The sequence below is a fragment of the Myotis daubentonii genome, chromosome X (assembly GCF_963259705.1).
Source record: "Myotis daubentonii chromosome X, mMyoDau2.1, whole genome shotgun sequence".
Lineage (NCBI taxonomy): Eukaryota > Metazoa > Chordata > Mammalia > Chiroptera > Vespertilionidae > Myotis > Myotis daubentonii.
The window spans coordinates 26710105-26724086 of record NC_081861.1 but is presented as its reverse complement, the minus strand read 5'-3'; the positions used below and the strand labels follow the sequence as shown (position 1 = coordinate 26724086).

At 39.6% G+C, this 13982-nt stretch overlaps 1 protein-coding gene across 7 annotated transcripts in view; it reads left to right on the top strand.

The window, feature by feature from the left end:
• LOC132225175 (P2R1A-PPP2R2A-interacting phosphatase regulator 1-like) overlaps window positions 1-13982 on the top strand; it is a 68092-nt gene that overhangs the window by 24995 nt on the left and 29115 nt on the right. For all 7 annotated transcript variants that reach the window (XR_009450811.1, XR_009450807.1, XR_009450806.1 and 4 more), the window contains 2 exons: window positions 8658-8701; window positions 8831-8885. Coding sequence is in view for 2 of the 7 variants with exons in the window: in XM_059680461.1 (XP_059536444.1) it covers window positions 8658-8701; window positions 8831-8885 (99 nt within the window). In the remaining 5 variants the exon portion in view is untranslated. The remainder of the gene's footprint in view (window positions 1-8657; window positions 8702-8830; window positions 8886-13982) is intronic.

Genomic DNA, 13982 nt, shown 5'->3' with positions numbered 1-13982 from the left:
TTGGATTTTGTCGAATGTATTTTCTGCATCTGTTGATATGATCATGTGATTTCGTCTTTCAATTTGTTTATGTGATGTATCAAGCTTATTGATTTGCAAATATTGTACCAGCCTTTCATTCCTGGAATAAATCCAACTTGATTATGGTGTATGATCTTTTTAATATATTGCTGGATGTGATTTGCTAATATTTTGTTGAGGATTTTAGTATCTATATTCATGTGGGATATTGGCCTGTAATTCTCTTTGTAGTGTCTTTATCTGGTTTTAGATTTAGGAGAATGATGGCCTCATAAAAAGAGTTTGGAAGTGTTCCTTCCTCTTGGATTTCCTGAAATAGCTTGAGGAGTATAGGTGTTAGTTCTTTGAATGTTTGGTAAAACTTCCCTGTGAAGCCACCTAGACCTGGGGTTTCATTTGGTGGGAGTTTTTTGATTACTGCTTCTATTTCATTAGTTCTTATTGGCCTATTCGGGTTTTTTTTATTCTTCCTGATTCAGTTTTGGGAGATTGTATTTTTCTAGTAATTGGTCTATTTCATCCACATTGTCCAGTTTATTGGCATATAGTTGTTCATAGTATTTTTTTTATAAGCCGTTGTATTTCTGTGGTGTCAGTGGTTACTTCTCCACTTTCATTTCTGATTTTATTTATTTGGGTCTTTTCTCTTTATTTTTTGATGAGTCTTGCTAATGGTTTATCAATTTTGTTTATCCTTTCAAAGAACCAGCTCTAGGTTTCATTGATTTTGTAATTTTTTTTTTAGTCTCTGTTATTTAATTCTGCTCTAATCTTTATTATTTCATTCCTTGTACTTACTCTGGGCTTTTCTTTTTGTTCTTGTTCTAGTTCTTTAAGTTGTAGGATTAAATAGTTTATTGCTGATTTTTCTTGTTTTTTTGGTGTGTGTGTGTGTGTGTGTGTGTGTGTGTTGAGGCATGCCTGTAATGCTATGAACTTCCCTCTCAGGACTGCTTTTGCTGTGTCCCAGAAATTTTGGGTTGTTGTGTGTTCATTTTCATTTGTCTCCAGGAAGTTTTTTTTATTTCTTTCTTGATCTCGTTGGTAACCCATTCATTGTTTAATAACATGCTATTTAACCTCCATGTGTTTGAATGTTTTGGGGTGTTTTTACTGTATTTGATTTCTAATTTCATTCCACTCTGATCTGAGAAGATGCTTGATATGGTTTCAGTCTTCTTGAACTTGTAGAGACTTGTTTTGTGTCCTAACATGTAGTCCATCTTTGTGAATGATCCATGTGCACTTGAGAAGAATGTATATTCTGCTGTGTTGGGGTGAAATGTTCTATATATGTCAATTAAATCCATCTGATCCAGTGTGTCCTTTAGAGTCTCTGTTTCCTTGTTAAGTTTTTGTCTGGAAGATCTATCCAGTGAAGTCAGAGGTGTGTTAAAATCCCCTACTATGACTGTGTTGTTGATCTCTCCATTAAAGTCCTCTAGGAGATTATATATATATATATATATATATATATATATATATATATATATATATTTAGGTGCTCCTATATTGGGTGCATACATGTTTACCGGGATTATATCCTCTTGTTGGATCAATCCCTTTAGTATTAAGTAGTGACCTTTGTTGTCTTTTGTGATGGCCTTCATTTTAAAGTCTATTTTTCAGATATGAGTATTCTTACCCCCAATTTTTTTTCTTTTCTATTTTCATGGAAAAAAATTTCTTTCCATCTCTTCATTCTCATCCTGTGTGTGTCTTTTGTTTGAGGTGGGTCTCTTGTAGATAGCATATAGCTGGGTCATGTTTTTGTATCCATTCAGCTAACCTACACCTTTTGATTGGAGCATTTATTCCATTTACATTTAAGGTTAACATTGATAGGTACTTATTTATAGCCATTTTAATTCTGTATGGCTAGGTTTCTCTCTCTGTTTCTTCTCATTACAGCAATCCCTTTAGCATTTCTTGTAATGCTGGCTTGGTGGTGATGAACTCCTTTAGTCTTTTTGTCTGGGAAGCTCTTTATTTGATGGTGTATTTTGAAGGATAGCCTTGCTGGATATAGTAATCTTGGTCTCAGATCCTTGCTTTCCATTACCGTGAATACTTCATGCCATTCCCTTCTGGCCTGTAGAGTTTCTGATTAGAAATCAGGTGTCAGCCTTATGGGAACTCCTTTGTAGGTAACAGTTTCTTTTCTCTCTTTTTTAAAATATATTTTATTGATTTTTTATAGAGAGGAAGGGAGAGGGATAGAGTTAGAAACATCGATGAGAGAGAAACATCGATCAGCTGCCTCCTGCACACTCCCTACTAGGTATGTGCCCACAACCAAGGTACATGCCCTCAGCCAGAATCGAACCTGGGACCCTTGAGTCCGCAGGCCAATGCTCTATCCACTGAGCCAAACCAGTTAGGGCAGTTTTCTTTTCTCTTACTGCCATTAAGATTCTCTCTTTATCTTTAATTTTTGGCATTTTAATTATGATGTGTCTGGGTGTGGGCCTGTTTGGATTCTTCTTGTTTGGGGTTCTCTATGCCTCTTGAACTTGTGTGACTTTTTCCTTTACCAGGTTAGGGAAGTTTTCTGCCATTATTTCTTCAAACACCTTCTCTATTCCTTTCTCCCTTTCTGGCTCTTCTGGCATACCTGCTATTCTAATATTGTTACATTTCACATTGTCCCACAGCTCCCTTAAGCTGTCCTCCTGTTTTTTAATTGTTTTTTCTTTTAGGTTCTCTGATTAAGTGATATTTTTCACTCTGTCTTCTAATTCACTGATTTGATCCTCAGCTTCCCCTAATCTGCTGTATATGCCTTCCAATGTGTTCTTTATTTCTGTTATGTCATTCTTTATCTCAGACTTCTTTTTTCATAGTTACTATATCTTTTTTCATGCTGTTGAGCATTTTTACCATCATTACTCTGAGTTCTGATTCACATAAATTTCTTATCTCTGCTTCAATTATCTCTTCTTCTGGAGAATTCACTAGTTCTTTCATTTGGGGGTTGTTTCTTTGTTTCCTCATTTTGATCGTCTGTTGTGTTTGTGACTATGTATTAGGTCAGTGGTTCTCAACCTTCCTAATGCTCAACCCTTTAATATAGTTCCTCATGTTGTGGTGACCCCCAACCATAAAATTATTTTCATTGCTACTTCATAACTGTAATTTTGCTACTGTTATGAATCATAATGTAAATATCTGATATGCAGGATGTATTTAGGCAACCCCTATGAAAGGGTCGTTCGACCCCCAAAGGGGTCGTGACCCACAGGTTGAGAACCGCTGTATTAGGTAGATACTCTACACCTCTCAATCTCTAGTGTAGGACAGTGTTAAAGGCTGTTTCTGACTAATTAGATCAGGCATAGACTTAAAGCCTCCAGAGACCACCTCTGCCTACAGACTGATAGGATTCCAACTTGAATTACCCCCCAGGTGGTCATCCTCAGGTGTGGCGAGAGTTGATTTCAACAGCGTGGGGCAGTTGCTTCTGCCTAGCTCAGCCGTGGGCAAACTACGGCCCGCCGCCGGATCTGGCCTGTTTGAAATGAATAAAACTAAAAAAAAAAAAAGGACCGTACCCTTTAATGTAATGATGTTTACTTTGAATTTATATTAGTTCACACAAACACTCCATCCATGCTTTTGTTCCGGCCCTCCGGTCCAGTTTAAGAACCCATTGTGGCCCTCGAGTCAAAAAGTTTGCCCACCCCTGGCCTAGCTACTAATTGTTTTTAATCTCTTAAGTGGCCTTAGGACATGGTATTTTCCAATAGGGTGTGTCAACTGTCTTCCCCCTAGGCAAGGCAAATGTCTATGTGGGAAAGATGTCCAGGAAACTTGGGATGTCTGCTTTCTGAGCTCTATCCCCTGAGTCTCCAGTCCTAGCTTCTGCTCTCACAGCTCCTGTCTACTTCACCCTCCCTCTGCCAGAGCAAAAGGTGGGTGGTTCCACAGGGAATTTTGTGTGTTGGCTCTTTAAGGAGGTGCCTGAATTTTCAGCTGTTACTCCCTGGCAGACAGCACCCCACTGCTTTTCATAGCCAGATGTTATGTGGGTACCCTGCTCAGTTTTGGTGCTCTCTGCTGGGGGGCTCAGCTTGGATATTAGATCCCAGAGTTCTCAATGGCAACCCCCCACAGCTGAGATATCTCTCCGGGACTTCAGCTGCTGACTGTGGGTGCCCGGCCAGCCCTTTTGCACCTCTGCCTCTCCTACTAGTCTCTATGTTGTCTCCACTTTTAGTTCTCAGGTATCAGGGTTCTCTCTTGTGAGTTTTCCGTTGATTGTTCAGGATGTTTTTCTGTATTTTAGTCGTAATATCAATTTGTTCTTGGGAGCATGTTCATGCAGCATCCACTTACTCTGTGGCCATTTTTAATCCCTTCTCATTTTCTATAATGACATCAAAATAGTCACAGTCAGCCCTACCTGGTTTGGCTCAGTGGATAGAATTTTGGTCTATGGACTGAAGAGTCCTGGGTTTGATTCTGGTCAAGGGCACATGCCTTGGTTGCTGTCTTGATCCCCAGTGGGGGGCATGCAGGAGGTCGCCAATCAATGATTCTCTTTCATCATTGATGTTTCTATCTCTCTCTCCCTCCCTTCCTCTCTGAAATTAATAAAAATGTATTTTTAAAAAATAGTCACACAGTTTTAAGATTCGAAGCTCATCTTCACTTCTTCCTTATTTTTCGTCTGTATCTAATTATGCAGCTAATCCTATTAATTCTTCCTTGACAGCATCTCTGTTCCCACTGCTACTTCCTTCTGTCCCTTGGGCCCAGATTACTCTAATAATATTCTAACATATTTCCCATCTCTGCCAGTTTAATCTGACTTCTATAACCAACACCAAGATAACTTTTCTAAAACATAACTTTTAACTTCTTTCTCTCTCTCCTGTGCAAAATTTTACAATGGCTTCCTATTACCTATTGAATAAGAATAAGAACACCTAGGTTATATTGAGCACTTACTTACATAGGTTGCCAGGCACTAAATAAGAAGTCTACAACCACCTCCTTGTCCTCTATTACCATAATATTCATATGGATGAGGAAACTGAGGCTCAAGATAAGTTGCTTGCCTAAGGTTGCACAGGTAATAAGTTACAGAACTGCGGATTTGACTCAGTTCTGTTTTGCTCCAAAGCCTATGTTTCTAACAACTGTGCTATCCATATGTCCACCTAACTTGACTCAGGTGAACTGCAATTAGTTGTAATTAGCTAAAGGTTTTATATATATATATATATATATATATATATATATATATATATATATATATGTAAAAAGTGAATTTCTATTTTCTCAGGGGATCACCTTCTACTCCTCCCGGGCTCTGATCATGCTTACTTTGGAGAGCTCCAACCTAATATAAGTAAAGCTTGCCTCTCACATATGTTTATAGGTGTCCTTAAGGAAGGCTTATCTGCTTATTTTATGTTCTCCATAATATTTAGCGTCATATTTTCCAGCACTATTCTAGATACTTTATTAGGTGTGAAATACGTTTTTAAGAATGCCAGGATGAATTTGAACTGTGGGTTTTTTATTAACCATTTTAACCATGAGTACAATTTAGTGGCATTAAGTGCATTCACAATGTTAATCATCATCATGCCAAACAGAAACTCTGTACCCATTCAGCAATAATGCCCCATTTTACCCCCATCTCCTATACCTCTATTCTACTTTCTGTCTCTATGAATTTGATTATGCTAGGTACCCCATGTAAATGGGATCATACAATATTTTTTCTTTTGTGTTTGGCTTATTTCAGTTAGCATAGTGTTTTCTAGTTTTCCTTATTTGAGATGGTTTTCTTGTTATTTATTATTATACAACTAGGGGCCCGGTGCACGAAATTCATGCACTGGGTGTGTGTGTGGGGGGTGGGGGGGAGTGTCCCTCAGCCCAGCCTGCCCCCTCTCACATACTGGGAGCCTTCAGGCGTTGACCCCCATCACCCTCCAATCGCAGGATCGGCCCCTTGCCCAGGCCTGACGCCTCTGACAGAGGTGTCAGGCTTGGACAGGGGACCCCCATCTCCCCCTGATCACTGGCTCTGGCCCCCGCCCAGGCCTGAGGCCTCGGCCAGAGGCATAGACCCCCATCACCCTCCGATCGCCTGATCGGCCCCTTGCCCAGGCCTGACGCCTCTGCCAGAGGTGTCAGGCTTGGACAGGGGACCCCCATCTCCCCCTGATCACTGGCTCTGGCCCCCGCCCAGGCCTGAGGCCTCTGGCCCAGGAATCATGCCTGGGCAGGGGACCCCCATCTCCCTCTGATCGCTTGCTCCACCGCCCGCCCAAGCCTGACGCCTCTGACCCAGGCTTCAGGCCTGGGCAAGGGGACCATCATATCCCCCCAGTCCCTGGCTCCGCCCCCCACCCAGGCCTGATGCCTCGGCCAGAGGAGTTGACCCTCATCACCCTCCGATCACCAATCACCGGATCGGCCCCTTGACCAGGCCTGAGGCCTCTGGCAGAGGTGTCAGGCCTGGGCAGGGGACCCCCAGCTCCCCGTGGTTGCAGGCTCCCCCCCTGCCCAGGCCTAATGCCTCTGGCCTAGGCGTCCGGCCCGGGCAGCGGGGACCCGCAGCTGCAGCGGCCCCGCGATCGTGGGCTTCGCTTTAGGCCCAGGCAAGGGACCCCTAGCTCCCGGGACTGCCAGCTTCGACCGTGCCCAGCTCCCATCGCTGGCTCCACCCCTACTTCCTGCTATCACTGGCCAGGGCGGCAAAGGCATCTGATTCTCCGATCATGGCTGGGGGGCAGGGCAAAGGCGGCCCCAGGGTCGCCTTTGCCCTGCCCCCCAGCTCTTAGCTCCCCCCTGGGTTTCCGATCACTGTCAGTGGCAGGGGGCTTCTTCCTGCTTTCCCTTTCGCCTCCCTGCATTGTGCCTACATATGCAAATTAACCACCATCTTGTTGGCAGTTAACTGCCAATCTTAGTTGGCAGTTAACTGCCAATCTTAGTTGGCAGTTAATTTGCATATAGCCCTGATTAGCCAATGAAAAGGGTATCGTCGTACGCCAATTACCATTTTTCTCTTTTATTAGACAGGATTCTGCCTCTACTGCTCTTCCTGTCTTACTCTTTTTACTTAATTTTTTTCTTTCATATATTTTGAGTTAATTTTTGTATATGGTGTAGGGAGAACATTCAACTGTATTGTTTTGTATGTGCGTGTTCAGTTTTCCAAGTACCATTTGTAGAAAAGATCATCCTTTCCCCCATTAAATGGTTTGCCATTCTTTTCCAAATTCAATAGACCATATATGTGAGGGTTTATTTCTGTTCCATAAAGTCTGTTCTTATGCCGGTCCCACACTGTTTTTGGTTACTATAGCTATGTAGTAAGTCTTGAAATTGGGAACTGGGAGCCTTCTAAGTTTATTCTTCATTTTTACAATTGTTTTGACTATTTGGGTCCCCTTGAGATTCCATGTGAATTTTAGGATGGGTGTTTCTGCAGAAGAAGGCCATTCATTTTGATAGAGGGTTGCCTTGCATCTGTAGATCATTTTGAGTAGCATTGCCTTCTTAACAGTATTATGTCTTCACATCCACAAACACAGAATATCTTTCCATATGTGGATTATTTTTTTTAAATAACTGTGAAAATGATACTTGCATATTATACAAAGAAAATATGGTAACGTACAAAGAAAGGAAGAAATACCCCAAACCTCACTACTCATTGATAAATATTGTTAAATTTTTGGTGAACATCCTTCTGAACAGCTCTTGTTTAAAATTTTACATAAATAGCATCTATTTTTTCTTAACATATAATACATATTTTTCAATGTGAATGACTAGATTTAAATCATGTTTGTATGATTGTTTACTTAAGTGCACCCTTACTGACAGAAATTTAGTATGTTTTGGGCCTTGAGTAGTATTAATATCATAGTATTAATATTAGGAAAATAGGCCATAACCGGTTTGGCTCAGTGGATAGAGCGTTGGCCTGTGGACTGAAAGGTCCCAGGTTCGATTCCGGTCAAGGGCATGTACCTTGGTTGCAGGCACATCTCCAGTAGGGAGTGTGCAGGAGGCAGCTAATTGATGTTTCTCTCTCATCGATGTTTCTAACTCTCTATCTCTCTCCCTTCAATTCTCTAAAAAGTCAATAAAAATATTTTTTAAATAAAAAAATATTAGGAAAATAGTATAATATTAATGTTTTATATTTTCTCTTTTGAATGAAGAAAGGCACAAAGTTTTTCTCATAATCAATCCTTGCTTACCTGATGTACTGTAATGCATAAGTAATAGATCTTTAGTGTGTTAGGTGCAACAATGAAAAGTAGAGAACCAGATATTTGTTTAGAACAGTGGTTCTCAACCTTGGCTGCACATTAGAATCACCTAGGAATCTTTTTAAAATCCTGATTTCTGGGCCTCATCCTCCGGAAATTCTGTTTCTTTATTATGGGGTGAGGTCACATTAGTAACAAAGAAACAGAATTTCTGGAGGATGAGGCCTAGAAATCAGGATTTTAAAAAGATTCCCAGGTGATTCTAATGTGCAGCCAAGGTTGAGAACCACTGGTTTAGAGGTTCATTTGACCATTCAATAGCACAGTGAATGAAATCACTTTGTGAAACCACAGGAACTATATTCAATTTATTCTCATGTTCCTGTCTTTCAGGAAGAAGGCATGGATTTAATAACTAAAGAAGCAATGAATGAATGGTGAGTACTGTACTTTGAGTTACTATTCTGATCATTTTTATATTCAGTTACATCTTTTCTTTTAGATAGGCAAACTGCAGTACTGATGTTTTGTTTGTGTTTGTGTTGTGTGTTTTTTTTCTTTTGTAGGGAGATACAAACTACAATACAGATACATCAGTCTTGGGAAGAAAAAGTGAACTTGGTATGGTAGTAATACTTCAATTTCGTAGAAAATGTTTGCTTATTTCAATGTTGGTGCTGCCTAGTTTTGCTGTAATTTCTAGAAATTGAAGCTCTCATTGAAAACTAAAATTATATATGCTGTATAAATTTTTGTTGTTGTTAATCCTCACATGAGGAAATTAGGATATTTTTCCATTGATTTTTAGAGAGAGTGGAAGGGAGGGAAGCAGGGGAAAGAGAGAGAGAGAGAGAGAGAGAGAGAGAGAGAGAGAGAGAGAGAAACATTGACATGAAAGAGACACATCGATTGGTTGCCTCCCGCATGCTCCCAGACCTGGGCCATAATCAAATCTGCAACCCAGGTACATGCCCTTGAAGGGGAATCAAACCCACGACCCTCCGTTGGTGGGCTTATGCTCTAACCACTAAGCACACCAGCCAGGGCTGTATAAATAATTTTTATTGCTTTTAAGAAACAGTTTATGATTTACCCATATAAATAACTAACATTGTTTGAAAGTGGGGTTCAAAGTAAATAGTTGTGATACAAAACCATAATTTTTGTGGACCAGCTTCTTCTAAAAAAAGTTCAGTTATGCTAATTAAATTGCTCAAATGACAAAACAATAAATTATTTTACTCCCTTTGATATAAGTTATTAACTGTATATTAGAGTTTTAATCCATAAACTTGGATTTACTGGGCAAATAGCTACATTTTTATGCCTATAACATATATACTAGTATTCCCACTAATATTTTAACATTCAACTTTACCTTAAATGTATTTGGAATTTAGTTACCACTGACTTGTTTCTGAGAAAAGTGACAGGGCTTTTCTTGTCTTTTAATTTTATTGAATTTATTGGGGTGACATCAGTTAATAAAATTATATAGGATTCGATGTACAACTCTACAATATATCATTTATATATTGTATTGTGTGTTCACTACTCCAAGTCAAGTCTCCTTCCATCACCATTTATGCCCCCTTTACCTTCTTTAATCTCCCCCTACCTCCTTTCTCTCTGGTAATCACCATACTTTGTGAGTTTTGGAGTTTTTTTGTGTTTTGGGTGTATGTGGGGTTTTTTTTTATTAATTCCTTCACCTTTTTACCCAGTCCCCCAACCCCCATCCCTTCTGACAGCTGTCAGTCTGTTCTTTGTATCTATGAATCTGTTCTTGTTTTTGAGTGTTTTTTTTTATATTCTCTTTTATTTTTGGCAGTTTTATAATTTTATATGAGTCTGTTTTGTTTGTTAGTTTATTTTGTTCATTAGATTCCACATATAAGTGAAATCATTGAAATAAGCCAGTCAGAGAAAGAAAAGTGGCATCTTTAAAACCTTTTTCCAATTTGGTTTCAACAGTGCTTTTCTACATATTATTAACTTGTGGGAATTGCACCAGTTTGCTTGTAATTCCTATTCCCAGTCCTATGCAACAATTTACAATGTAAGTTTATATGAAAATACCAAATTGCTTATAAAATAAGAATTTTTAGAAATGTAAAAGAAATTATAGCTCCAGGTTATATGACAAAAAAAATATTTTTAGCTCCACTAAAATGTAATTGTTTGGTGTTTATAATTTTGTATATTGAAAAGAATCAAGTAACTGAGAACATGTGAGAATATGTTAACATATGAAGAATCAGTAATTCATTAATCCTGTTTGAAAATAGTCTTCCTATGAAGCTTGTTGATAAGAATCAGAGCTAAACTCGAACTTTAAACAACTGTATCTGCTAATTCACCCATGATTCTCACTTGATTCAAGGAAAGTCAATGCCAGGATTGCAGATCATTCCAGTTCTTTCCCCCACAACTCAGGGAAATCCTGAATCCCTATAAATTACAAGAGAATGTTTTGTCCTGTGGCTTTTCTATTTTTAATCCAGATTTAGAGAAAGCAGTAAAATGATGTGATGTAGCCCTAACCAGCTTGGCTCAGTGGATAGAGTGTCAGCGTGCAGACTGAAGGGTCCCAGGTTCGATTCCAGTCAAGGGCATGTACCTTGGTGGTGGACACATCCCCAGTAGGGAGTGTGCAGGAGGCAGCTGATCGATGTTTCTAACTCTCTATCCTTCTCCCTTCCTCTCCGTAAAAAATCAATAAAATATATTGTTTAAAAAATGATGTGATGTAAGGTACTATACAGTCTCCTTTTAAAGTCTGTGTTCTGAGATCTGTGACAATGAAATAGTCATAGATAGCTGACTTTGCTCAAAAATTTTCTTGTAATGATTGTGATAATTTTATTTTGGAAGAAGTCAAAATTCTACCAACACTATTAGACCAAATATCCCTGGATCATTAAAAAGAAAAAGTATTTTTTTTTACATTTTATATATTTTTTATTGATTACATTATTACATATGTGTCCTTATCCCCACATTACCCCCTACCCCCCCCCCATGCCCTCACGCCCCTGTTATCTGTGTCCATTGGTTAGGCCTATATGCATGCATATAAGTCCTTTGGTTGATCTCTCCCCCTTACCCCCACCCTCCCCTACCTTCCCTCTGAGGTTTGACGGTCTGATCGATGCTTCTCTGTCTCTGGATCTGTTTTTGTTCATCGGTTTATGTTGTTCATTATATTCCACAAATGAGTGAGATCATGTGATATTTATCTTTCTCTGACTGGCTTATTTCACTTAGCATAATGCTCTCCAGGCCTATCCATGCTGTTGCAAATGGTAAGAACTCCTTTTTTACTGCAGCATAGTATTCCCTTGTGTAGATGCACCACAGTTTTTTAATCCACTCATCTTCTCATGGGCACTTAGGCTGTTTCCAAATCTTAGCTATGGTGAATTGTGCTGCTATGAACATAGGGGTGCATATGTCCTTTCTAATTGGCGTTTCTAGTTTCTTGGGATATATTCCTAGAAGTGGGATCACTGGGTCAAATGGGAGTTCCATTTTTATCTTTTTGAGGAAACTCCATACTGTTCTCCACAGTGGCAGCACCAGTCTGCATTCCCACCAGCAGTGCAAGAAGGTTCCTTTTTCTCCACATCCTCACCAGCACCTGTCATTTGTTGATTTGTTGATGATAGCCATTCTGACAGGTGTGAGATGGTACTGTATTGTTGCTTTGATTTGCTTCTCTTGGATGATTAGTCTTGCAATGATTGTGATAATTTTATTTTAGAAGAAGTCAAAATTCCACCAACACTATTAGACCAAATATCCCTGGTTCATTAAAAAGAAAAGGTTCTTTTATCTACCAGCAGAAATAAATATAGCTTTGAATTATTTTTATAAAATCCTATATAATAAAAGAGAAACATGTAAATTGACCATCCTTCCGCTACACTCACCAGCCAATCAGGAGTGAGTATGCAAATTAACCAGACAAAGATGGGTTAATTTGCATACACAGGCACCAGGTGGAGAGCAGAGCAGGAGAGCCAGTGGCTTGGGGGGACGTGGTTCCCTCGGTCACTACCCTCAAGCTGTCGGGTGGAGAGCAGAGGGGGAGAGCAGGCGGAGAGTGGAGCAGCTTGGGGAACTTGGCTCCCCACGCCACCAGACGGAGAGCAGAGAGGAAGAGCTGGTGGCTTGGAGGACTTGGCAGAGTAGGAGGCCATGGGATGGAGACAGAGCAGGAAGGGAAAACCAAGAGCATGGGGAGCACCAGGAATTCTGGGAATAGTCGTTCTGGTGGCAGCCCCAGGACCAGAAGTGGAAGCCCAGAATACAGGGAGCACCAGGAATGCTGGGAATCATAGTTCTGGTGGCAGACGAATCTCCTAGACCAGTGGTTCTCAACCTGTGGGTCGCGACTACTTTGGGGGTTGAACAACCCTTTCACAGGGGTCGCCTAAGACCATCGGAAAACACATATATAATTACAGATTGTTTTTGTGATTAATCACTATGCTTTAATTATGTTCAATTTGTAACAATGACATTGGGGGTCACCACAACATGAGGAACTGTATTAAAGGGTTGTGGCATTAGGAAGGTTGAGAACCACTGCCCTAGACACTAGAGCAAAGTGAGCCTGGAGCAAGTTACTGTTGTGGTGAGGGATGGAGGGAAAGCAAAGGTGAGAGACATAAGTAAAATCAGAGTGTCTAGGAAAAATTAAAGGGAAGATATCCTAAAACTTCCAGGAAATCTCCACCAATGAAGCAAAGGAAAAAAATGCCTCTATTATGCTGTGAGCAACAAACCAAACTAAGTTGGGTTCTCATACAATTTGCTCATATGATTGCAAAGACAGACAGAAACTCCCGGATTGGAGAGGGCTCCCCTGAGGGCTCCCAGTTTGGAGAGGTTGCAGGTTGGGCTGAGGGACGCCCACACCCCCCAGTGCATGAATGTCATGCACCGGGCTTCTAGTATTTTATAAAATCAAATGTTATACAAAAATTTGTCTTAAAGGATTTATTTATTTATAATATATTTGATAAGTTACTAGATACCTTTTATTTTACTCAAACAAAACTATATGTAAAGACATTTTGAAAGCTATAAAATACCATATAAATGTGAATTGAGAAAATTAATTCCCATTTAGTCAACGGTTATGATTTTTACTATGTGAGTATAATTCACCAAGCTAGTTACCTTAAATGCTTTCTGAAAAAAGGTAGGGAATGAACAAATAAGTAGAGTAAATCAGGCATCAAGTATTCTGCTGAATGTCAGCCCCTACCTTACCTCGCCACCACACATACATGTTGATATCATATGAATAAGTTGATAGAAATTAGATACACTTACAACACCAAAATATATGCTAAGGTTCAATGTTTTACTTCTTTATGAGAGCCATTTTTGTTTAAATATATGGAAAATGACCCACCTACTCAGTAATAAAATGGCAATAAAAAACTGAATTTTTTTTAACTCCCATAATCCTGGATTCCCATTCTAAACTCTGCCTCACTAAGCTATGTTCTTCTTCCTATTTTGTTAACGCCACTACCGGATTATAGGCTTAGTATCAACTTTAACTATGATATGAAGGGAAAATGATAAAGGAGATACAACTTTTAAAATGTGTATTTGCAAAAAAAAATTCATTAAGATGGGAAAGAAGAAGGAGGAGGAGGGGAAAGAAAAGAAGAGCAAAACTATAGGGGAAGAAATTGAAAT